Source organism: Equus przewalskii, chromosome 29, assembly GCF_037783145.1.
Source record: "Equus przewalskii isolate Varuska chromosome 29, EquPr2, whole genome shotgun sequence".
Classification (NCBI taxonomy): domain Eukaryota; kingdom Metazoa; phylum Chordata; class Mammalia; order Perissodactyla; family Equidae; genus Equus; species Equus przewalskii.
The window spans coordinates 33,758,488-33,783,392 of record NC_091859.1 but is presented as its reverse complement, the minus strand read 5'-3'; the positions used below and the strand labels follow the sequence as shown (position 1 = coordinate 33,783,392).

At 54.4% G+C, this 24,905-nt stretch overlaps 1 protein-coding gene and 1 long non-coding RNA gene across 2 annotated transcripts; one reads left to right on the top strand and one right to left on the bottom strand.

Moving 5' to 3' along the window:
• Window positions 1–13,731: 13,731 nt before the first annotated feature.
• On the bottom strand, window positions 13,732–17,122 carry LOC139080262 (uncharacterized). The gene is made up of 2 exons (XR_011534604.1): window positions 16,874–17,122; window positions 13,732–15,757 (listed from the first exon to the last, which is right to left on the bottom strand). It is a non-coding gene; the product is annotated as an uncharacterized lncRNA (long non-coding RNA).
• Window positions 14,670–24,426, top strand: MB (myoglobin). The gene is made up of 3 exons (XM_008543828.2): window positions 14,670–14,983; window positions 20,225–20,447; window positions 23,727–24,426. The coding sequence occupies exons 1-3, from the start codon at window positions 14,889–14,891 to the stop codon at window positions 23,871–23,873; spliced, it is 465 nt and encodes a 154-aa protein (XP_008542050.1). The 5' UTR covers window positions 14,670–14,888; the 3' UTR covers window positions 23,874–24,426.
• The last annotated feature ends 479 nt before the right edge of the window (window positions 24,427–24,905 follow it).

Genomic DNA, 24,905 nt, shown 5'->3' with positions numbered 1-24,905 from the left:
TTTTATCTTTCTACCTGCACCCCCTCCCCCACTACCATGTAAGCTCCACTAGTTGGATTTTTTGTCTTTTCTTTAACAGCTGTATTTCCACCACCTAGAACTATGCCCCTCACATAGTAGGTGTGATGGTTAACGTCAACATGACAGGGCCACAGTGTGCCCAGGTATTTGGTTAAGCATTGTTTCTGGGTAGTCTGGGAGGGTGTTTCCGGATGGGGAGAGCATTTGACTCCATAAACTGAGTCAAGCAGACGGCCGTCCCCAGCGCAGGTGGATCCCATCCGAAACACTGGGGGCCGGGATGGAACGAAGGTGGAGGCAGGGAGAGCTCGCTCTCTGCCTGACTGAGCTGGGCGGTTGGTCTTCTCCTGCCACTGGACTGGGACATACATCATCGGTTCTCCCGGGTTTCAGGCCTTTGATTTCCGAACGGAACTCGGCCGCTGGCTCCTGGGTCTCCAGCTCTCCAACTGTAGATCATGGGACCTCACAGCCCAGGATCACATGAGCCAATTCCTTTAGTAAATCTGTTCATATATACGTGTCTCTTATTGGTTCTGTCTCTCTGGAGAACCCTGACTAACACAGCAGGCATTTGAGAACTATTTGTTGAATGAACAAGTGATTGAGCGCACGTAACTGGGAGCTCCAGGGTATAAGCAGCTTCAGGCATAGCTGGATCCAGTAGCTCTGAAAAACACACCAGGGCTCTGCCTCACTATATGTCTTGGCTCTGATTTTGTTCTTCAGGCCAGGGGCCACCAGAAGCCCTAAATTCACATCCTGCTTACTTGGTAGTGATCCTCCAAGAGGCTGGATAGAAAAGTCCCAGAGAAGAATCTGGTTTATCTGGCTTGGATGTCATGCCCATCTTTGAAGCAGTCGGAAGGCAGGGTCAGCCAAATGCAATGAGCTCCCATAGGAAACAAAGTGGAGGGTGCTCAAGAGATCAAAACAACAAAGGTCTACAACAGAGGGCTTCCTGGAGGAGGTGGCCTTGTGGGATGGTTAGGACTTGGCTGTGATGTCAGAGTTTTCTACAACTGGATCCTGCCCACTGTCCAGCCTCACTTCCTGTTCCCCACCACCCTGCACCCTATGATCCAGCCTCTCCCTGCTCCCTAAACCCAGCCCAAGTTTTCACACCACTGGGCCTTTGCCCCTCTTCCTCCCTGTAGTTAATTCTCCCCTCTTCCTCAGGGACCAGGGTAACTGCACACTCCTGACATGCCGCACACTTTACAGACACATGCACAACCCCAGGCACAGGCTCACACAAGCATGTCCACACATACGCACACACTCTCTCTCATCTCTCCCTGCCTCCCTCCCTTCCTTATAGACCAGAAAGCCTCAGCAGCACCTTCCACGTGGGCAACAGACACATCAGCAGAGTCAGAAAGAAACCCGACTCCCAAATGTCTCCTCCAGGTTTGGGCCTCTGTACCCGAAATTCAGGCATCGTTTCTTCCCGTACAATGTGCCGGCCACCTCACTGTGGGGAGGATAAGAGAAAGCTACCGCGACTGGTACGGGAGAGGCACTCAACAAACACTGCTGAGTGAATTAACGAACGAATTAACCCATCAGCCAATCAGTCAGTGGATCAACTCTTTCCTCCCACGGAGCTACAAGGGCCAGACTTAGTATTCTGCTTGGAAGAACGGGACGAGCTACAAGGGCCAGACTTAGTATTCTGCTTGGAAGAACGGGACGGGCCTGGAGGGAGTGTCTGCATGGGGCTCTGCAGGGAGGGCTTCCTGAAGGAGGTGCCACTGGAGAAGGGTGGGCTCAGCACAGCCGGGGATGGGTGGAGGCCGATGAGTCCACGGAACATGATACGAGAACGTCACGGAGTCCAGTCTAGGGTAGAAAGGGAGTAAAGAGCCTTTTTTGGGGTCAGATATCAAGCTTGCACTGGACTTCGTTGAAATAAAGTCCTCAGGTGGGGGGTAGGGGTAGAATTCCACCAGTGACCTTTCAGACAGGTCATGAGGGAAAATGGTACCCAAGACAACTACATTTTTTTTGACTTTTTAAAAATTGCTGTTGCTTAATTCTTTTTTTTTTTTAATTATTGAGGTCATATAGGTTTATAACATGGTATAATTTCAGGGGTACATTATTATATATCAGTTTCTGTATAGAGTGCATCTTACTCATCCCCAATAGTCTAACTTTTATCCGTCACCATATATACATGCCCCTTTACCCCTTATGCCCACCCCCAACCCCCTTCCCCTCTGGTAACCACTCATTGTTCCCTTTGTCCGTGTGTTAGTTTATCTCCCACATGTGAATGAAAGCATGTGGGGTTTGTCTTTCTCTGTCTGGCTTATTTTACTTAATATCATACCCTCACAGTCCATCCATGTGGTTGCAAATGGGACAATTTTGTCCTTTTCATGGCTGAGTACTATTCCATTGTATGTATATACCACATCTTCTTTATCCATTCGTCAGTCAGTGAGCACTTGGGTTGCTTCCACATCCTGGCTGTTGTGAATAGTACAGCAATGAGCATAAGGCTGCATGAATCTCTTTGAATTGCTGATTTCAAGTTGTTTGGATAAATACCCAGTAGTGGGATATATGGGTCATGTGGTATTTCTATTTTTAATTTTTTGAGGAATCTCCATACTGTTTTCCATAGTGGCTGCACCAGTTTGCGTTCCCACCAGCAGTGTATGAGGGTTCCTTTTTCTCCACATCCTCTCCAACATTTGTTATTTTTTGCCAAGACAACTACATTTTGATAGAGGGGTAGGTGGAGGGAAAGTTCTGGAGCACAGGGTATGTACCCCAAAGCACCCCAGCTAAGCCAAAAATAGAATGGGACCCCAGACCCTCGGGGAAGAGGTCCTCACAAGTTGCACACTTTGCAGTTTACAAAGCATTTTCCATCCATCATCTACCTGGTCCTGGGGGGTAGGCATTTCCTGTTCAACACTGTTTACCAAGCACCCCGCTTGAGGTGGTCGTGAGGACTAGCTGAGCGTCTGCAGGAAAAGGACTCAGAGCTTGCGGTATGGAGCCGTGCGGGGTGGTATAGCTGTCACCCTCAGCACCGGCCTTGCACCAGACAATGGAAATACAAGACGGATATGGCACCTGCTCTCTTGGGCCTCACGGTCCACCAGGGAGAGGGAGAGAGGGACCCCATTCTCTAATCTAATGTAATAGTGTCAAAATCCTAACCATTTCAATTCAGATGCTTAAAAAAAGGTGGTTTCTTTAAAAATGTGGTTTCTTTCTTAGCTATAACTGAGACCAATACCTCACAAGTGTACTGGGTGCTTACTCCGTGCCAGGCAGAGTTTTAGGTATTTTACCTAGTTTAAATTTCACAACACCCTGGGGGCAGGTGCTGTTATGATTGCCATTTGGCAGATGAAGAAACAGGCACAGAGAGGTTAAGTCACTTGCCTGAAGTCACACAGCTAGCAAGCAGTGAAATCAAACTCAAACCCACAAGTCTGGCTCCAGAATCCACACCCTCAACCCCTTTACTGCATTGCCTCTTGCTTATAAGCACCCCTCACTGCTGTGGGGGTTGGGGGGGCAACTTAGATGAGCCAATCAACGGGATCTCAGTGTTTCCTGGCAAGCGCTCAGTATGTCAGTTTCCTCCCCTCTGCCCTAACCCCCACCACACTTTCTCCTCCTCCAATTCATACGTGGGGTATAGGGGAGGAGAGGGGAGGTGGGCCCCTGGACAGGGCCTGCTGAATCACACTGATTTCACAATTTGACAGCCATTATCCAGTTTACCATTGTGAATATCGCTACATGGATGTCTGGTCTTCTTGGTGAGGAAGTCCCCCCCGAAGGAGGGATCGGCACGGTGAAGGGAGAGACCACTCCAGGCCAAGGTGGTCCGAGAGAGGCCCCCCGCCCACCCTCTGCTTCCAAGGTCAGAAACCTGGGGGTGCTGCCCCAAAGCAGGGTTCCCGGGACAGGCCAGAGCACGGGCTCCAACTCCGAGCTCCCCCCAGTCCCGAGCAGGAAGGCCACAGATTCCCCAGGAAGCAGCCCCTGGTCGCCATGTGAGCCAGCACTACTCTCTACCTTTGGGCTTCTCTCTGCTGGGCCGTGTGACTAATGTTAACTGACCTGCTGATCCCTGGGAGACAGGCTGGGACCACAGCCATGCCTCAGGGCCGGCTCAGGAGCCGCCAGCCTTCTCCAAGTTCAAAGTCATTCCTCGTCGCCCCCAGCCCGCCCACATTCCAACCCCAACCGCGACCAATCGGCTTCCCAGAGCTTCTGACCCAGACAAACTGGTCTTCTCAGGGTTCCTGAATCTTCCGTGTACATTCCTGCATTCCTAACTCCCTCTGACCATCTTTCAAGTCCCCATTCAAATGTCCCCTTTTGAGGATCGTTTCTCATCATCGCTGCCCTCTCGCCACCCGCCAAGCGGTCTGTCACCCGCCAAGGGGTCTGTCGGGGTGACAGAGCTCACCTGGAGGAGGGTCCCAATAGCCTCCGCAAGCACCCCGCCTCCTCCGTCTGCTCTGGGGATGTTAAGACATCACTTCCATGAGCGTTTATTTCCAGCTCCTCTTTCTCGTCTTCCTAGTAGATTAGAAGACGTTTTACCACCTCAGGCCATGAGTGCGGCAGACGCCGTGCCGTGTGCTCCCCCAGCCCCATGTTGCTCCCTCCTGGGTGCACAGAAATTTCATTCCCAGCCTCCCCGGGAATTTGCGCTGCCACGTGGCTGCCACCGGCCAATGGAATAGGGCGGGAAATGACGAGCTTCACTCTCCAGCGTGGCCTCCGAAACCTCTCGCTCTCGTTTCTCTCATGGTTTGCCTGCTGGATACGGGGGGACCAGAGGTCTTGGACGTCCTTGGGGAAGGAGCCTGGGTCCCTGAATCACTGTGTGGGGCGGAGCCCTCCCCCCAGCTTGCACTGGATTGTGGGGTAGACAAACTAAACCCAGGAAGCCACTGCTAATAACTAAAGCCACTGAGATTTGGGGGTTGTTTGTTACAGCAGCGATGTTCTAACTTATACACTGACTTGCCTGTGCGTATTCCAGCCCTCACCCAGCCGAGTCCATAGGCCTCAGTGTTTCTCCTCTGTTCCCGCATGGCTTCCTCTCCTCCTTAGAAGCTTCAAGGCTCCCCATTCTCCTTGGAAGTTTCTTTCTCCATCTCCTCTTCCTCCTCCCAATTCTTTCTTTTTTTTTGAGGAAGATTAGCCCTGAGCTAACATCTGCTGCCATTCCTCCTCTTTTTTGCTGAGGAAGACTGGCCCTGAGCTAACATCCGTGCCCATCTTCCTCTACTTTATATGTGGGATGCCTACCACAGCATGGCTTGCCAAGCGGTGCCATGTCTGCACCCGGGATCCAAACTGGCGAACCCTGGGCCGCTGAAGTGGAACATGTGAACTTAACCACTGTGCCACCGGGCCAACCCTTTCTCCTCCCAATTCTTAAATGTCAGAGTGCTCCCCAGGGTCCCTCTCTTCCACCCTCCACATCCTTTCCCTGGGGTGACCTCGGCCACTTCCTCTATGTGACAACTCACTCATGCTCCAGCCCTGTGTTTGATGGGGTAAACTGAGGCTTCTCCAAGTGGCCAGATGAATTCAGGGTGTTCTGTGCTGCAACTCCGGGCAGGGGCAGGGGGCAACTCCTCTCTTAGCAGAATCAGGTTGGGGCCCAAGTTCCCCAGGAATAAATCAAAGTCACGCTAACAGGAAGAGGAGCAATGTCTCCCGTGGACCCATGGGTTTTTAAGCAGGACATACTCTCTGCCATGGTGAGTCGTGTTGGATTTGAGACAGATCGGAGAACACCCAAGGGCGGCCTGGGCTGGTGGGTCGTGTCCCGCTTTGTCCCTCTGCTTCCCCCGCCCTCGCCCCCAGCAGACTGCGGCCTCGTCCCTGGAGGGGACCAGGGTTTGATCGTCTTTAAAGGGAAGGGAGGAGGAATTAGGAAAGGGGTGGGCAGTGTGTCAGGAGAGAGAAGGGTACAGAGCTGGAGGATGCTATCCAGAGAGGAAGGGGGAGGGGGGACTGCTCCAGTTGAGCGAGCGAGGGCTCCTCTCTGTGTCCTGCCAACCCCCTGCCATCTCCACACCTTGGGGAAACCTGATGGGCCGCCTGAGGGGCAAGCGCAGGAGAGGCCCCACTGCCTTTCCTGGTGGCGGGAGACTGGCGACGCTGGGGCTGGGGGAGGATGCAGATGCTGGAGACACGTCCCTTCTCTGAGGCCACCTGGCCAGAAGACAGCACAGGCCTCAGGGGTGCAGGCATATCCCTACGCCTGCTAGACGGCTGTCCCACAGACGCTCCAGATGCTACTGTCCCCAGGGAGACTTGTCTCCCTGCCTCCACGCCCCTCCCGAGTAACTGCCCCCCCCCCCCCCCCCCCCCCCCCGAGCAAAGGGCGCCACCATCTGCCTAGTCACTCAGCCGGAAACTCCACTCCCGCCACGGGCACGAGGCGCTGGGCTTGACTCACTCTCCCCAGCCTCCCAGGCAGAGCCTGTCCCCTCTCCTCTCCATCCCTCCGCCCTGCCCCTCCCTCAGCTCCACCCCCACCCCAACCCTGGCTCTTCAGGGTCTCCCTGCCCTAAACCAGTCGTGGCTGAAAAACACCCACACCTTAGGGCAGTGGTTGCCTCTGGGAGGCGGTCGGGGTGGGGACTGACCAGGAAGGGGCACTCGGGAACTTTCTGAGGCGCTAATGTTCCATGTTTTGATGGGAGCCCGGGTTACACAGGTGTGTGCATTCGTCCAAACTCAGCGAGTGGACGCTTCGCACGTGCATTTCACCAGATAGAAATTTTACATCAAAAGAAAAAACCCGGGGCCGGCCTGGTGGTGCAGTGGTTAAGTTCACACGTTCTGCTTCGGCGGCCCGGGGTTCGCCGGTTCGGATCCCGGGTGCGGACATGGCACCGCTTGGCAAGCCATGCTGTGGTCGGTGTCCCACATATAAAGTAAAGGAAGATGGGCACGGATGTTAGCTCAGGGCCAGTCTCCCTCAGCAAAAACAGGAGGATTGGTAGATGTTAGCTCAGGACTAATCTTCCTCAAAAAAGAAAAAAGAAAAAAAATGCAAACAAATATTGAACTCTAGTTAATAACATGCATGCTGAATTATTCAGGGGGAAGGGGATGGATGTCTGCCGTTTACTGTGAAATGCCACAAAAATAGGATTCATGAATAGATACGAGATAAAGCTAGGTTAGTAAAATGTCCTTGGTGAGCGGTTATTGAGCACTTACTGTGTACCAGGCACCATGCTGAGTCCTGTGCACGTACTCCCTCTTTTAATCCTCATGATGAGATCTGAGATAGATAATTATCTTCAAAGTACCCATTTTACAGATGAAAAAAAGCCCTGAAAAGTGATGGTACTTTCCCTGGATCACAAAAGTAACACGTGATGGGGCCAGGTGTGAATCCAGGTGTCTCATTCCACAGCCTTTAACCCCAAACTGACCCTCCTCTGTTTTCAGCCTCACCACCAAGTGCTGCCGTCACCGGTTTACACGCCCTCCCTCCCGTCTCCCCTGGGGCCAGGCGGGTTCAGGTTGGTCTCCCAGGGCCTCCACCACCGGGCGAGCAGGAGCGTTGTGGACTGGCTGTGAGTGCTGAGTCCCTCGTCCGGGTCCTGGCACAGGAGTCTTTTCCCAGGGTCTCACCTCCCACGGCTCCCTCTGCCCGCGTCCCTGCATCCCTGGGGCTTGCACACGCAGTTCGTGACCTCGGCAGACGAGAGCCTGCAGCGGCTCCCTCATCCGTCAAGACCCAGCCCACGGCCGCCTCCCCCGGGGGTCTTCTCCTCATGGACCTCAGCCGCCTTCTCACCCTCCCGGCCCCGGGCTCAAATCTCTGTTGATCCCAAATCGCCCGGGGGTGTTTCCTGCACTCGACTTCGAGTCCTTGAGAGCAGGAACCATGGCTCATTCACGTTTTTTGATAATTTGGAAAACAGTCCCTATGGATGAGGACGACCCCGTCCTGGCTGTCTCGAGTGTGGACCGGGGCACAAGGGACCGTGGATGAAGGGGCCCCGCCAGAGCTGAGGGCGCTTCTCCTTGCCGCCACCAGATGGCAGCAGGGCCTCCCGATGGTCAGCCTTCCCGGAAGGCTACCCACTGCCTTTACCTCCTGTAAGCTGAGGCGGGACCGCTCAGTTCAATAAGATAAACCTTGGGAGAGCTTCTTGACCCGGTCCTTTGCTAGGAGCTGTCGGAAAGGGGAGAGGGAAGGATCCAAAAGTTAGACCGGTTCCTAGCTGTGAAGCATAGACTCTGAAACCAGACTGCCTGGGTTCAAGTGTTATGCTTGGCATTTCCTAGCTGTGTGACCTTGGGCAAGTTACTTAACCTCTCTGTGCCTCAGTCACCTCATAGGTAAAGTGGGGCTTATAAAAGTGTCTATCGAAAAGGACCTCTGGGAGAGGCAGTGCCCCTGGGGCACAGTGCCCAGGTCTGTGCCTTTTCTGTTCCTGCCTCTGAGGAGCTCTCAAGGTAGAAATGGGGGGCAGCACTCCAAAGCGGAGAGATGGGAGGACGCACCCATGTTGGAGCCCAGACCGGGAAGAGGGCATATCTGCTGGGAAGCCGGGAGAGTTGGGGAGGGAGAGATTCCTGGAGGGGGAGCTGTTTGTGAGATGAGCCAGGAAGGGAGGGAGGACAGCTGTGGAGGTGGGGCTGGGCTCCGTCCAGGTGACAGGTGACAGGTGGAAGGTGGGGCTGCAGGAGCCACTCCGAGGCTGGGGAGGGAGAGGAGGGGAGGAAGGCTGGTGTCCCCCGGCCACACCTGTTGACTTGGATATCGGGATCCCGTGTCCCTGTCAGCCCTCGTTGGAGGCACTGAGCCCCTCTGGGCCTCCAGGGTGACGAGGAGCCGTGCCCTGGGGGCAGTATTTTTAGTTCCCTGTGTCTGGTCCCAGCTGCTCTGGACACCTCTCCCCACCCCCAGCCCCGCGCTTGGCAGAAGGCTCCAGGAGGACAGCTGGGGAGAAGGGGAGACGTGGTCAGTACGGTGCTGCTAGGGGGCTGGGGAGGAGAGGGTGGTGGGCCCAGTGGGGTCTGGGTGAGCTTGGGGGCCCGCTGCCGGGTTACGGCAGGTCCTGCAAGCTCCAGGCCCCAGCCCTGCTCTGAGTCTGGCCTGGCGCCGGCCCAGGGGCAGACTCTGCCAGGAAGGACTGAGCCGAGCTGGGGCGAGGCGGGGCCCTGCCTGGGCTGGCCTCTGAAGGGGCAGAGGAGGAAGAGAGGGGACCAAGGTCGAGGGGACTCCTGGCTTTGAGGAGCCAAAGAATGAGTGTCTCTTTCTGTCTCTGGCCCCCTGAAAGCGTAATGCCCAGATTCACTGGAGGGCGTCGTGGGCTGCCCAGGAGCCAGCAAATTCCCAGGTCACCGAGACTGAACTCGTGGCCTTTGAAAGAGAGGGGCCGGGTGCACAGCCTGCTGCGGAACTAAACCAGTGTGGGGCGTGGGGAGTGCTGGAAGCCCCTTGCTAGAGAGTTCTCTTTGTGTACGTGTGTCGTGAGGGGTGAGTCACGGGACACTGAAGATGGCAGAACTGGTCTTTTCCCGCTGGACAGGCTCCTGGCTTGCCTCGCACAGGGAGAGTGCTCCGTGAAAGTCCTGGGGATGTTTGCTCTGGATGAGAAAAGTCTTAGGTGAGCCTGCAGCTTCCCTCATGACCAAGATTCAGCTGGTCCTCCGTGTCCCGAAGGAGCCACCGAGCTAGGACAAAGGAGGGAGCACGACAAGAAGGGCTGTTTGGGTTCAGTTTAGAGGAGACTCTTTAAGGCTTTGGGTAGTGAGCTCACTGCTCCTAGGAGCATTCAAGCAGATGCTAGATGATGACCTGTAGGGAGAATTTCTGCCTTGAGTGGGAACGTGGGCACCGTACCCCTGAAGGCCTCCTCTAGCTTCGAGACACTGGGGCCCCATCATTCTAGTCTTCTCTATCTCTAGCTTTCTATCATTCTGGAACCTAGAACCAAGTTCCCAGAGGGCTGAAAGTCAGAGACTCTGGCCGAGGGTTGGAATTCTGGGATCTCAAGACTCCAGAATCTCAGGACTTGAGGACGGTTCTACCAGTCTCAGGTTCTCGCCTTCACAGGATTCTGTGATGTGAGAGGGAAAAGAGGAGGGAGCACGTCCCACTTGGTGGGATGCAGTTCTGCCCATTGGGTGTCAAACTAGCCCACAGGTATGGGTGTGCGTGTGTGCGCATGTATGTGACACGAGAGTGCAAGGCTGCAGACGGTCAGCACGCAAAGGCAACCTGGTTTTCCTATTTCGTGCATCCCCAGCTTCCCCGTGCCGGCCATTTGAAGGCTGTCACAGGGATAATTATAGCCCCCAAACAGAGCTGGTGACTCCAGGTAGCCATGGCAACGGTTGGGTACCACCAGCTCTGTTGTAGAGATGTGTAAGTACAAACAGACGGCAGTTTCCTCCCATTAGCTTAAATGGTAAAACTTAAAAGTTTCATCAACTTCAAAGCCACAGGTCTCCACGAGCCTGCCTGTTAATGGGGCACCTGCCAAGGGCGACAGCTTCATATTAAACACTTTCGCATCAGGAATGAGCTGATGAGGTTTTAAACACTCAGGCTGTGTCCAACAACTTGGGAGCCTGGAGACGGGAGAAGAGCTGGGGATGCGGGTTTGGGTTCCAGCTCCGCCGATTACCAGCCCTGGGTGGCGGGGGTGTGACCTCTCCAAGTCTTCGTTTCCTTACAGCCCAGAGGAGTAAAAAGCAGCCCCACCCTGTGGCCCCTCAGGTTGGTCTGAGGGTCCCAGGAGGCACAGGCAGGAGCGCGTTGGAAAACGGCGTTGCCAGCGCTGTGGACATAAAGCAGGACCTACTGGTGCTGATGTTTCCGGGGGTAAGCGGCGATGTGTCCAGGGGCCGGGCCCGGCCTGGGGCAGCCGACTGCTACCCCCATCTCCTTCCGCCCTCCCCACCCACACCGCTGGGCTTGCCCTCCAGCCAGTGACCAGAAGCAGGGGCAGAAGCTGCTGAGGCCGTGAGTTGCCTCTCCCTGTGACCCTGGGCCTGGCACAGAGCCGACCCTCGGTACCGGGCTGTTGAATGAAGGAAGGAGGGAAGGAATGATAGCCCCCTGGAAATCGTTATGGCATTTTTAGCTACGCAGGCTCCACCGTTAAAGCTGGATGGGCTCTGAGGCTGAGCGGCCCGGCTTACTGGGTTAACGTGGAGCCTCGTCCATGACTCCTGGAGCCCACTGTCAGGAAGGGGCCCCCTGTGGGCCTCTGCCCCTTGTGGTCATTAGGAGTCAGCCGATTCAATAAACAGGACACACTGAAAGGATGCACAAGAGGTCATAAGGGAAGCGGCAGGTAAGGGTCATCCTTGAACAGTAATTGGGGCGGGCTTTACCAAAATCAGAACGGAGGGCATTCTAGACCCAAGGTGGCACTGGGGAGCTCTCAGTTTGGGCTGCTTACCCAGTGCTGACCTTGATATGGACTCTCTTTGACTCTACATTTCTACTAGCTGGCCAATTCTCACCAAATGTCCCTGTTCACTTTTTTTTTGGTGAGGAAGATTGGCCCTGAGCTAACATCTGTTTCAATTTTCCTCTATTTCTTATGTGGGATGCCACCACAGCGTGACTTGCCCAGTAGGCTAGGTCTGCACCCAGAATCCAAACCCATGAACCCCAGACCGCCAAAACGGAGGGCATGAACCCAACCACTATGTCACCAGGCCAGGCACCACCCCCCAACCCCGTTCACATTTGGAAGAGGGGATCTGATTGGCCCGGACAGAGCCCTGCTGTTAGCTGCCTCAGCTCAGGTGCCAGCCCTGGTCCAATCAGCTGTGACTAGCAGCAGGTTGCGGGGAGAAATGACCCCTACGCCTCGTGCTCAGCAGGCACTGGGGCAGGGCAGTATGCGTGGGGGAGTCATAAGTGACATCTTCCGCAAAGACCCAGGAGGGCCAGGGCAGCTGCTGATCCTTTCTGGGTCTCATCATCCACAGCTGTGAAATGGGGTGATGCTCCCTCCTCACAGGGGTGTTGTGAAGATGTAATCCTGCCCAAGGAGGCACGCTGTAGACTGCAAAGTCCTGTGTGGATGGAAGGAAGGGCCTGCATATACCTTGATCCTGGCACTAAATAAATTATTGTAACTTTATCCCTCTTGCTTATCTCCCCAAGGAGACTGTGCGTTTCTTAAATACAGGGTTGTGTTTTACTTGGTGTTGTTGTCCTCAGCATGTAGCACAGTTTCTGGCACACATTAGGTACTCTTATAACTGTGTGTTGGATGAATGGATGTTTGGATGATGGATGGATGGACAGGTGATGGGTGGATGAGTGGATGGACAGGTGGATGGGTGAGTGGATGGATAATGGATGGATGATGGATGATGGGTGGGTGGATGGGTGATAGGTGATTGGATGATGGATGGGTGATGGGTAGGTGATAGGTGGATGGATGATGGGTGGGTGGGTGGATGGATGGATAACAGATAGATGGATAGATGGGTGGGTAGGTAGGTTGGAGGATGGATGGATGGGTGATGAATGGATGTAAAATAAGGGCAATCAATTCTTTCTTGCCATTCACCAAAATAAACTCAAAATGGATCAAAGACCTAAAGGTAAGACCTTAAATCATAAGGCTTCTAGAAGAAAACGTAGGCAGTACACTCTTTGACATCAGTATTAAAAGGGTCTTTTTGGACACCATGTCTTCTCAGAGAAGGGAAAAAGTAGAAAGAATAAACAAATGGGACTTCATCAGACTAAAGAGCTTCTTCAAGGCAAATGAAAACAGGATTGAAACAAAAAAACAACCCACTAACTGGGAAAAAATATTTGCAAGTCATATATCCAACAAAGGGTTAATCTCCGTAATATATAAAGAACTCACACAACTCAACAACAAAAAATCAAACAACCCAATCAAAAAATGGGCAGGAGACATGAACAGACATTTCTCCAAAGAAGATATAAGGATGGCCAATAGGCACATGAAAAGATGCTCATCATCGCTGATCATCAGGGAAATGCAAATCAAAACTACACTAAGATATCACCTTACACCCGTTAGAATGACAGAAATATCTAAAACTAATAGTAACAAATGTTGGAGAGGTTGTGGAGAAAAAGGAACCCTCATACACTGCTGGTGGGAACGCAAACTGGTGCAGCCACTATGGAAAACAGTATGGAGATTCCTCAAAAAATTAAAAATAGAAATACCTTATGACCCAGCTATCCCACTACTGGGTATTTATCCAAAGAGCTTGAAGTCAGCAATCCCAAAAGTCCTGTGCACACCAATGTTCATTGCAGCATTATTTACAATAGACAAGACGTGGAAGCAACCTAAGTGCCCATCAACAGATGAATGGATAAAGAAGATGTGGTATACATATACAATGGAATACTACTCAGCTGCAAAACAGAACAAAATCATCCCAGTTGCAATAACATGGATGGACCTTGAGGGAATTATGTTACGTGAAATAATCCGGATAGAGAAGGACAATCTCTGTATGACTCCACTCATACGAGGAATTTAAAAATGTAGACAAAGAGAACAGATTAGTGGCTACCAGGGCAAAGGTGGGGTGGGGGTGGGCACAAAGGGTGAAGTGGTGCACCTACAACACGACTGACAGACAATAAGGTACAACTGAAATTTCACAAGATTGTAAACTATCATTAACTCAATAAAAATTTTTTAAAAATAAGGGCAATCATCCTCCCCTTGCCTTCCTTGCAAGGCCATCCATCTTTTTATTCAGTGAACATTTATTCAGTTCAAACTTTGTACAGGGCACTGTGCAAGGTCCAAGAGACACAGAGATGAATAAAACAGAGCCCCTGCCCACATGAAGATCAAAATAAGGTGTTCAGGAGCACGGACTCAGAGGCCTGACTTTCTGGTTCAAGTCCCAGCTCTTCCGTCAAGTAGCTGTGGCATGGCAAGTCTCCCTACCTTCCCGTCAATTCTATGGGATAAGGTCAACACCTGTCCTATCGGGCTGTTGGGGGATTAAACGGGTTACCCGCTGTGAAGTGCTGGGAATACGGGCTGGCACCCACCAAGGTCTCTGTGAGTATTGGCTGCTGTTATACCAACGGAGGAGCAGGCAAAGAAATATGACGCAATAAGGGAAGAAATACACCAGGAGCACATGCAAATAAAGGAGGAAAGAATCAATTGTGCCTTGAGGGGAGTAGGTCAAGCAAAACTTTTCAGAGGGAAATATTTGAGCAAGGCCACGAAGCTAGGAGTTTTCTGGATGGAGTGGGAAAACTCAGACTCCAAAAGGTTGCGGATCTGCCTGGGATGCCCAGCTATACGCAGAAAGCCAGCTAGACTCCTTCTTGCCACTCCTGGCTGGGTGAGGGGCCTTCGGGCAAAGTGGGCAGAATGTGGACGGGGAGACCGCTAAGGGCCAGGACCGTTCCAGGGCCAGCTGCCCAAGCTTGGGAACATGACAATTCCTCTGGGGGTGGCTGACAGCAGGGAGGGTTGGGTTTCGGGCTGCTGGCGTCGGCCTGGGTGGTGCCCTTTCTGCTGGCCTCCGAGAGTCCAGCGGGTGGCCCAACCTCCTCCCTACTCTTTCCACACACACAGCCACCCCCCTGCGGCGTCCTACCTCCCCCCAATGACACCTGCCCCAAAATAGCTCCCATGTGAGGGCTAGAGAAAGGAAGAGATTAGACCCCTGCCTGAAGCGACGGGGGGCAGGGGAGGGGTTCGGGGAGTGAGCCAGCTGTCAAGTGATCTATGTCAAGCATCCGGGAAGGTATAAAACCCCTTTAGGGCCAGGCAGCCTCAAACCCCAGCTGTCAGGGCCAGGACACCCCGTCAGCCTGCACTTGCTCTCTTTTGTCGTCTTCAGGCCACACCATGGGGCTCAGCGACGGGGAGTGGCAGCAGGTGCTGAACGTCTGGGGGAAGGTGGAGGCTGACATCGCGGGCCATGGGCAGGAGGTGCTGATCAGGTAAAAGGAAGCAATCCAGCTGTCCGTGTCATCTTCCTCCCAAAGATCAGGGGTGTCTGCCGGCAAGGTGGACCATGCACCCTCGGGTTGACCAGCCGGCTGCATTAGCAGAGTTTGTTAAAACCCCTCCTTGCTTCTAAGTGTCAGGGATTGGAGTCAGAGGAGGAAAAGGGATCCATCTCACACCTCTGTCAGCAGCTGGGAGAGGCTTAATGATCAACCCTGGATGCCTAGAGGAATCCTAGAATCCTAGAGTCAACAAGAGCCCGGAGAGATCTTGTCCAGCCACCTCACCTAATGCATGAGGACACAAAGGACCTGAGAGGAGAAGGACGTCCCCAGAGTCACATGTCCATTAAAGTCTATAAGGTGTCCAGGCAAAGACATGCCTTCAAGACAAGACGTGTAGCTTTAGACCTGGCTCTGCCATGGAGCAGCTGGGTGACCTTTGGGAAGGTACACAACCTCTCTGAGCCTCAATTTCTTCTCTTACACAATGGGGGAAATTCCTAATATCTCCATGATAGAGAGAAAGTGAGAATTAAGTAAGATGATGTATGTAAGGGGCCCAGCCCTGTTGCTGGCATATACGGAGTTCTAGAAAACCTTACTAACTGTTATAGATGAAGCCCAGGCTAGGGACACTGAAAGAGTTATAAATAGAAAACAAGACAGAAGCCTATCAGCGACTTCGGACGCTGTGTATGTCTTGAATTTGAGAGCTCAGAAGGGTGTGGTCTCCAAGCACATCTTGCGTTCTAGAACCAGGGGCTCCTGGAAAAAAACAAAACAAAATTCCGAGTTCTATAGACAGAGGATGGCTTGTGGCTTGTAAATGGAGCCTTATTTCCCCACTGCCCTCCACCCCAAATGGTAACGGACTCCTCTCCTCTCCTGGTCCCTCCCTCATGCTCTGGGCTAGCGCAGGTCGGTATCCGACGGGATGTCAGGAACATTTCCGCACCCGGTGGAGGTGCGCCCGGGTTGCCTCGAATGAACCAATTGTCCTTGGCGCTCTAACTTGCAGATTAATTTCTCCTTCTCTACGAGTCAGAGCAGGTTTTCCTCTCCCACTCAGATGCCTCCCTTGGGCTACACCCATGTCAAGCTCCCACATCTGGAGAGCACGGCCAGTCCTGTGAGCTCTGTCATCTGAAGTTCCAGCCCTTAGTGACCCACGCCAGAAACACTTGAAGGACAGTCAAGGTCTCTGTTGACTCTGACTGGCCTCTTGCAGTGTTCCCTTATGTCCTTCTCCTCCTGCCCCTGTCAGCTGGCTGCTGGGGCGGCAACAGGTCCTGTTTGATTGGACAAGGCTCCCCCCAAGTTGACATCAACTCCTCAGCCACCAATTTGCTGTGTGACCTTAGACAAGTCACTGCTCCTCTCTGGGTGCCATTTTCCTTTTGGCTGAATGAAGCGTGGTGTCTGAGCTCCCCTCCTGCTCCTGCTCCCTGGTGTTCCCCGAGTCCGTGACCCTCCCCTGCTGTTGGAGAGGTGGCGGGCTGGTCTGTAGAGCAGAAGTCTTTCCAAGGTGATCTGGGGGCTGCCAGCCCTAAGGCAGTGACTTGGACGTCTTGAAGGGGGCTTGGGGTATTGTGTCATCAGGGGAGACACTTCCTCCCTTCCCAGGGTGGATCAGAGAGACCCGCCAGGGCCCAGGGGCCAGTGGGGAGATCTGATCCTGAGATGGCTGGCCCTGGAAGGCCCAGAGAGCCCAAGGCGCTGTCACATCCTAGGCTGTAGGACACGCAGAGACATCGCTGTGTTTGGGGTATGGCAAGGGTGGCCTCCCTGGCTGGGGCCGGGGCGGGGATGCTAAGTGCAAATGCCCCTGGGAGCTGGCCTCCTGTTCTGTTCTAGATGCTGGACCCGGGCTCCCTTACTGACCTTGGGAAGGTCATTGCTCCCACGCCTCTGGTGATCAAAGAGGGCAAACTGGGTCCAGCCGAGTCTGTTAATAAGACGCCGAGGGCTTCACTGCCAGGATGTGATCATAAAGTGCTAGAACATCAAAGCTGCAAGGTCACTTGGAGACTCTGGTGCCAGGAGCGGGGGTTCGGGTGGGAGGGGCTGCTGAGGTCGCTCCGGGCCCCTGTCTTTCCTTCTGCCCAAAGCTTGTCTGCTTTATTTACTTCTGCATTTGAACAAAGGATTTCAAGGCCATGAGAAGTTTGAAAATCACTGCTGGTGGCCAATACTTCTCACGTTACAAAGAGCAACCATGGCCAAGAGTCTCAGCCAGCCAATGGCAGCTGCAGGCAGAGCTGAAAACTCCCCATCTTAACAGTTCGGCTGCTGCTGCTGGAGATGATGGTGATGATGATGGAGGTGATGACGGAGGTGATGGAGGTGATAGAGGTGATGATGGAAGTGATGGAGGTGGTGATGGAGGTGATGACGGAGGTGATGGAGGTGGTGATAGTGAGGGAAGTGGTGGAGATAATAATGGAAGTGGTGATGGAGATGATGATGGAAGTGATGATGATGATGGAGATGATGATGGAAGTGATGGAGGTGGTGATAGTGAGGGAAGTGATGGAGGTGGTGATGGAGATGACGATGGAAGTGATGATGATAATGGAGGTAATGGAGGTGGTGATGGTGATGATGGTGATTATGGTGGTAGAGATGAGGAGGAAGTGGAGGAGGACAGCAAATATTTATGCAGCACACATTGATTGCCAGTCCCTGTGTTAAGTGTTTCACATAAATTATCTCATTTAAGCCTCATAACAATCTTATGAGATAGATTTTATTATCACCACATTTAAGAGAGGTTAAGTAACTTGCCCAAAGTCACAGGGCTGGAATTCAAATCCACACAGCTTGGGGCCAGCATCCCTGCTCTTGGCCGCTGTGCTCTGTTGCCCCACCATCTTGGCACATTAGAGATGAGCTCCACCTTCCCTCTGGTTCTTTGGTTCTAGAGCAGAAAAGGACTTTTACAGGTCCAAGAGTCCCCAGTCTTCTGTGTGGGCGTCCAATTGGGCCTCAGGTCAGAGGACAGCTGGGAAATGGCCTCCTCTCTCTCAGACTTGCCTGCAGACCTGTGATAAACTAGACAGGTTGACAAAAGGATAGAGGAGGAAAACACCAGGTAAGTGAGCGTTCTGGAACACTGGAGAAACCCCACCGCCATTTCCACAGCGGGAGGGGCTTTGTCTGCTCTTTTTCCGGTGGCTGCTATAGGTGAATCTGGGTGTGGCCTTCTGGGGCTGCCCTGGGCCTCCCAGCTGCAGGACTTGAGACCAAGCAAGGGAGGCGGCCGTGTGGCACCAGAATGGTCTGCTGGGCACTAATTAGCCAGGTTTTCCTGTACTGTTTAAAGTAAGTCTGGGCCCTTCTCTGGCTGACTGTTGTGAGAATGGCAGATGAGGCGGAGGTCAAGCCTTAGAATCTCGAGGCTGAGAAATCAGCTGGACCAACCCTTTTGGTTTAGAGATGGGTGAACCAGAGAGGCTGAGCCCCAGAGAGGCTGAGCAACTTCTTCAATGTCACACAGCACATTGGAGACAGAGCTGGGGCCAGAACTCAGCTTCTGTAATTCTCAGTCCCATGTTCTTTCCCCAGACATCTGAGGTGCTCCCAAAATGTCTGAGATCCCTGGCTCCCTGGGGTCCCAGGTCCTTGGCTCTCTACTGCCTAAGATAGTCTCCTTCAGCGTCCCGACCTCAGGCCTTTGCCTGTGGGTGCTAGGTCTCAGAGCTGTCAGGCAGGAGTTTGAGGATCATTGTCACCAGATAATAATAGTCAGGAGCTCAGGGACCCTTGGGTGGAGGTGCCGGTGAGGAGCTGTCAGTGACACACGAGGCTTGGCTGGGGCCCCGGGCAAGGTGGTGACATTGGACGTGGCTGTGGACAGGCCTGGGTGTGCTGGGAAGCGGGATGGACGTGCTCCTGGGGAAGGAGTGCTCCCTGTCCGGGCTGCTTGGCGCGTGCTTGTGTATGAGTCTGAGTGCACATGCACACAAGTGTGGCTGTGCGCTGCGAGACACTTACGCAAACTGGAGCGCGTCCCCAGTCCGTTTAAGGGTGTGGCAAAGGCCAGGAGCTGCAGGAGAGGGACCTCCCGAGGCCCTAGACAGAAGGAGAGAAACCTCGGGTAGACGGGGTCAGTCCTGCGAACATTTCAGGGTGCGACCCAAGGGAGAGAGCGTGAGTTATGGACCCATCCAATCTTGAGTTTGGGTCTGGGCTCTGCCACCAACCGGCCGTGTGACCCTGGGCTGGTCACCTCCCTCTGTGGTCCTCTGTTTGCCCACGAGTGAGATGGGGATCCCTCCCTCCCAGGACCCCCTGTAACCAACACCCAGCAGGAGAGATGAGGTCCAAGGCTGGAGGTGGCCGCTCAGGCTTGCGGGCAGAGTCCGTCTTCGGCCAGCTCACTGGGTCCCTGGCAGGAGCGGGGGCCTGATCTTTGGCGGGCGGCTCCCACCAGGGCCCCTCACCCTCTGTACCGAGTGGGGCTGGGAGGTGCAGGGAGTCAGAGTGTGTGCTCAAAATAAGCAAGACTTTCTGAGCCAGAGAGCTGCTCTGGAGCGAAATGGCTCCCACAGGGAGTAGTGAGCCTCCTGTCGCTGGGAGCATGTAAGCAGCCAAAGGATGATTCCTGGGCAGGAAGCTGCAGACATGGTCCCTGGCATGGACCTGATCTCAGTCTGGCTCTTCTGCACATCAGCCCTGTAATACAGAGCTAGGACATCATACCTACGAGCCTCTGTTCCCTCGTCTGTGAAATGGGAATATGACCCTACAGGGAAGTGCAGGAGCAGAGCCTGGCACACAGTAGGTGCTCAACAAATCCAGGGTCCTTCAGCTCCTATGCTCTCCCCTCCCCTGCTCCATCCTCAAGGCCACTGTCCCCTACTGTCCAAATAATGTACAGAAAGTGGGGGTGAGGCCAGGGCACAATGCAGAGACGTCTTTCCTTCCTGCCTCTCACAGTAAGAGTGAAAAGAGGAAGGTGATGATGCTGATGACAAGAATAATACTAGCCAGCGTTCTACCACCTGCCGGTGGGCTGGCACTCAGCATACACCACCTCACTTAATCCTCACAGCCTCCAAAGGCAGGGACTGGTCATCCCCACTCCTTGGACGAGGAAGCGGAGGCACAGAGAGGGGAAGTGAATTGCCCAAGGTCACACAGCTGGGAATGGGGGATTGAACTCGAGTCCGGTCGCCTCCAGACCCCACCGCACGTCCCTGCATCTGACTCCAGCCCTCCTTGTGCCCACAGGCTCTTTACCGGCCACCCTGAGACCCTGGAGAAGTTTGACAAGTTCAAGCATCTGAAGACAGAGGCCGAGATGAAGGCCTCCGAGGACCTGAAGAAGCACGGCACTGTGGTGCTCACCGCCCTGGGCGGCATCCTCAAGAAGAAGGGCCACCATGAGGCGGAGCTGAAGCCGCTGGCCCAGTCACACGCCACCAAGCACAAGATCCCCATCAAGTACCTGGAGGTGGGAGGCAGGGCCGGGGCGGGCGGGGGCCTGGAAGGACAGGCCTCGGAGGGAGGAGATTTGGGTTCGAGTCCCAGCTTAGCCACCAACTTGCTGGGTGACCTAGGTCGCTCCTCTCTGTGACCCAGTTCCCTTCCTGTAAAGTGGGCTGTCAGCAGCTTTGCCTTCTTCTTGGGGTCACTGAGAGGAAACATATCTCTCCCCCAAATTGGTGTCTCCTTACCAAGGAAGAAGGGGGAGAGTGGATATGGGTGCACAACTTGCATCCTCTCCCTAGGTAGGTATCATTATCACACCCATTTGATGGACGGGGAAACTGAGGCACAGAGCGGTTAAGTAGTTTGTCCGTGGTCACAGAGAGAGCAAATGGCAGAGCCAGGATTCGAACTAGGTCTCAACTGCTCCAGCCCCTAGATCCTAACCTCCGTGCAACGGGAGTCTGAGACGGGCAGCAGTTCAGGTGGCAGGAAATCAGCTGCCGGGCTCAGTTCCGGGCGGAGGGTGGCCAGCAGAATGGTTCTATTGCTTTCAGTATCTTTACAGATGAAGAGACGGAAACTCAGGTGTCCTAGTGGAGGAGGGGATGTGGGGACAGGGAGCACTAAGGGTCTGAGGGACACAGCAGGCACGCTGGTGCAGCAATGAGGATAAGGACAATGGTGACAGCATTTGCCTGAGTCACCACATGGAATTCTCACAACTACCCATGAGGTTAGGAATTGTGTTCAGTGTCTTCTTTTCCTCTCACACGAGTTCAGAGGTAGGGAGTCCCGAGCTGGTGTGGGACCCCCAGGGACACAAGCAATTTTCTGTTCTGCCATGTCCTTGACATGTGGTGTCCATCCTCAAAGTTGACGCATGGTCCAAGATGGCTGCTAAAGCTCCAGCCATCTGGTCCATCTTCCAAACAGGCAGCAGAGGAAGAGGGGAAAGCTCTCTCTTAAGGAGTTTAAGGAGTCCCAGAAATCTCATCCAACAATTTTGTTTACATCTCATTGGCCAGAAGTTAGTTACAAGACCACCCCTATCTGCACAGGAAACTGGGAAATGCGGTCTATTGCCACTCCAAATACAACTAGTGTTCGGTTACCGAGAAAGAAGGAGAAAATAGACATTGGGCAGACAGTTAGCGGTCTCTGCCCCAGGCAGGTACCCTTCTCACCCCCATTTTACAGATTTGGAAACTGAGGGCTCAGAGAGGTTAAATAACTTGCCCAAGGTCACCCATTTAATAAGCCAGAAGGTACGGTCCCATTGACGGCACTCCGGAACCCAAATTCTTAATCCCTGTAGCACAATATCTCCCATCAACCACAACCCCCCAGCCCCTTCTGTCTTACTCCCTGCACCCGCGCCCCCATCACACACACACAGTCTTGCACGTCCCCCCGTCCCACTCAGCATCACAGATGCGAGGAGCCAGTACTGCCTCAGAAATTCTGCATGCACCGGTCCCTGCCCTCCTAGTCTTCTCTTGGTAAATTCCCCTTCATCCCTCAAGGCCCAGCTCAGAAGGCACCTCCTCTGTTCCAGCCCAGGCCCCGGGGCCACCAGCTGCTCCCCGCCAGCCCTCCCCCCACCGAGGCACTTTGTCCTCGTTCCCGTCGTGGCGCCCGCCGGCTGTCTGTAATTTATCTCTGTGCCCAGCTGTCTTCCGGCTGGGATGCAGCTCCTCAAGGGCAGACGCTGGCTCACCCCCATTTCTGAACCCCAGGGGCATGCGACTGGCTCACCACACAATCTGAGTGACCGGTCCCCTCTCTAGGGATGGGGAATCTGAGGCTCAGCAAGAGAGAACGATGTTGCTGAGGTGGCACTACCAGCTAGTGGACGAGCACCCAGCTTTAACAGAACAAGTGTAATTTACTGTCAAATCCTTGCAAAACCTTAAGACCGAGCCATGCCTGCTCGCCCCTCGCTGTGGAACCGCCTCCCGTGCCCTTTATAAAAAATTGCTCCTTCTCCCCTGGGGGTGAGGGGCCCCGGGGGCTGGGGCTAAGGGCGACTCTTCTCGGTCACCCAGCTGCCTCTTCCCACAGTTTTCAAGGGACTAGTGGCTCTGCCGTAGGCTCAGGACAGCTGAGCGGGGGGCCTGATGTGGTCCTCGAAGCCCCGTCTGACAGGTGGAGTCCCACACTGGGGTCGGGCCTCCCAGGTTCCCCAAGGGCAGGCACCCCGCGCCCCCACCTGGTTTTGTAGCATTTGCGAAATTATAGGTCATCTTAAGCACATGTCCACATCGGTGCCCGAAGGTGGGTGTTCGTGGAGCTGTGCCTGTCTCTGAGCCCAGTGGTGTTTCCTGGGTGTCGACACTTGTGCTTCCTGATGGCTCCCTCAGCACAGGCCCCCCAACCTGCCTTCAGTCCCTTGAACCCCAGGCGCCCTGAGAAAATGGGAAACCCAGCCGCGGTGCAGTCACAACCTCTGTCCCTGGCTCTGGCCGACATTTGCCCACAGTCCCCTGGGTGCACTGCCAGCTCTGCCGTCCACTTGTAACATGACCTCAGTCTGGCTGCTTTCCCATCTGGGCCTCTGCAAAATGTCACCACCTGGCCCACTGGCCAGGCATGTGGTTGGCATCGAATCCTGATGCACCGTTGAAAAAGCCCCAGCAGCTTGTTACATCCACGAGCTCTTTCGGTCTCTAAGGCAGCCCCATGTCGTGGCTATTCCTGTCTCCGTTTTCCTGGGAGTGAAATTGGGCATGTAAGGGCAAACTGCGCTGGTGGGGCCGAGGACAGACGTTATTGTCCCGGGGGCAAGCCCGAGGCCTCGTCCCTTTCCTCTTCCCCTCTCACCTCCCCTCCCACTGATATTTCTGAGCGTCCACTCTGTGCTTGGCACAGAAGCTATGATGCTCTGCTCCCCTAACTCCTAATTAGGCTGTTTAAAGCACGAACCATACTAAACCATTAAATGCAAAAATCAAGTACACACACATGGAAATAGTTTCTTTCTAGATTTCCTGGTCGAAAAATCCTGGATAAAACCGCGGAATGGGACATTCTCTTCCTTTCCGCTGCCCGTGGCGGCTGTGCCCTGAGCTCGTGCCGGGCTGTACTAGGTCCTCATTTAGAGCAGCAGCTGAGGAGGGCAGTGGGTGAGCCAGCCCACCTGTCTGCGTGACCTCGGGCACACGGCTTAACCTTCCTCATCTGTACCAAGATGGGCCTCAGTTTCCCCATCTGCACCTGTCTCACGAGGTCGTGAGGATTAAAGGAGTTAACCCATGGTGATCAAGCCCCATGACCGGTGCCCCTCTTGTCCTTGTCCCCACAGTTCATCTCAGATGCCATCATCCACGTTCTGCACAGCAAGCATCCCGGGGACTTTGGCGCTGATGCCCAGGGCGCCATGACAAAGGCCCTGGAGCTGTTCCGGAACGACATCGCGGCCAAGTACAAGGAGCTGGGCTTCCAGGGCTAAGCTCCTGACGGCCCCCCCCCCCGACCCCCGTGGGCCCAGAACCCGGGGGCGGCAGGGCGACCTCACGTAGCCATGTAGAGCTTGCTTCCGAGTGTCTGCTTTGCTGACCAGCGGTGGGTAGGAGAGGCGGAGGGCTGAGCGCGTGGGATGCCCAGGATGGCTCCGCTTGCCTGGGGACCGGGCTCCGGAGGAGGGGCATCCCCTTGGGAACCAGGAGCAGCGTGGTCCTTTGCTCACTGTGGCCAGCAGGGTTTGGGTCATACTTAATTCTCCTCTCCCCTAAACTCCAACCGAATTCCTTCCAGCCTTCAAACTGGCCCACACCTGCACCCTCACCTTGAACCCCAAACCCAGGCCCCAGCCACAGTAATTCTCCAATCCATCCCCGTGCCCCCTGGGGACAGCAGAATGGCCTTTAGCAATGAGAAGGAGGTCTGGATGGGGAGGGGACAGCCATGCCCAGCCCAGGAGAGGCGTCGGGTGTCTGGAACATGAGTGTGCCTTCTCAGGTAATGGAGTGACTCACCTGGTTTGAATAAAAGACCCTACAATATTGCAGTGTCTGCCTGGTGATTTCCACCCCCGAAAGCAAGTGAAGGGGGCTCCGACAGGGAGACGGTGGGGAGGCAGACGCCGGATTGTGTGAGAGAGCCTGTGGGGAGGATGTGGGGGGTGGGGGGGGGCGGGGGGGGAGGAGGAAGCAGGGGGAGAAGTGGGAGGGGGGAGGGGCACGAGGGAGAGAGGGATGGACCCCGCCTTCCTCAGGCCACTGCTCAGTGGCACAGACAGTGCTGGGCCCGAGGAGTGGAGGGGAGGGTCTTGTCTGGTGGGGAGTGAGCCAGTCAACAGACCTTTGCCGTTTGGGCCGATAAGTGCCAGGACCATGGGGCTGTGGGGCCCAGAACCACAGGAGATGGTTATGTGGTTACAACAATTTAAGTAACATGCTCAAGGATACCAGCTAGCAAGGGGCAGAGCTGGGTTCAAACGGTGGCCTGGAAGGCAGTAGAGACTCCAGCTGGGGAGACAGCT

Coding starts and splice junctions, on each gene's coding strand:
- MB (XM_008543828.2), top strand. CDS start 14,889: ATGGGGCTCAGCGACGGGGAGTGGCAGCAGGTGCTGAACGTCTGGGGG. Junction 14,984..20,224: donor GGGCAGGAGGTGCTGATCAG/GTAAAAGGAAGC, acceptor TTGTGCCCACAG/GCTCTTTACCGGCCACCCTG. Junction 20,448..23,726: donor TCCCCATCAAGTACCTGGAG/GTGGGAGGCAGG, acceptor TTGTCCCCACAG/TTCATCTCAGATGCCATCAT.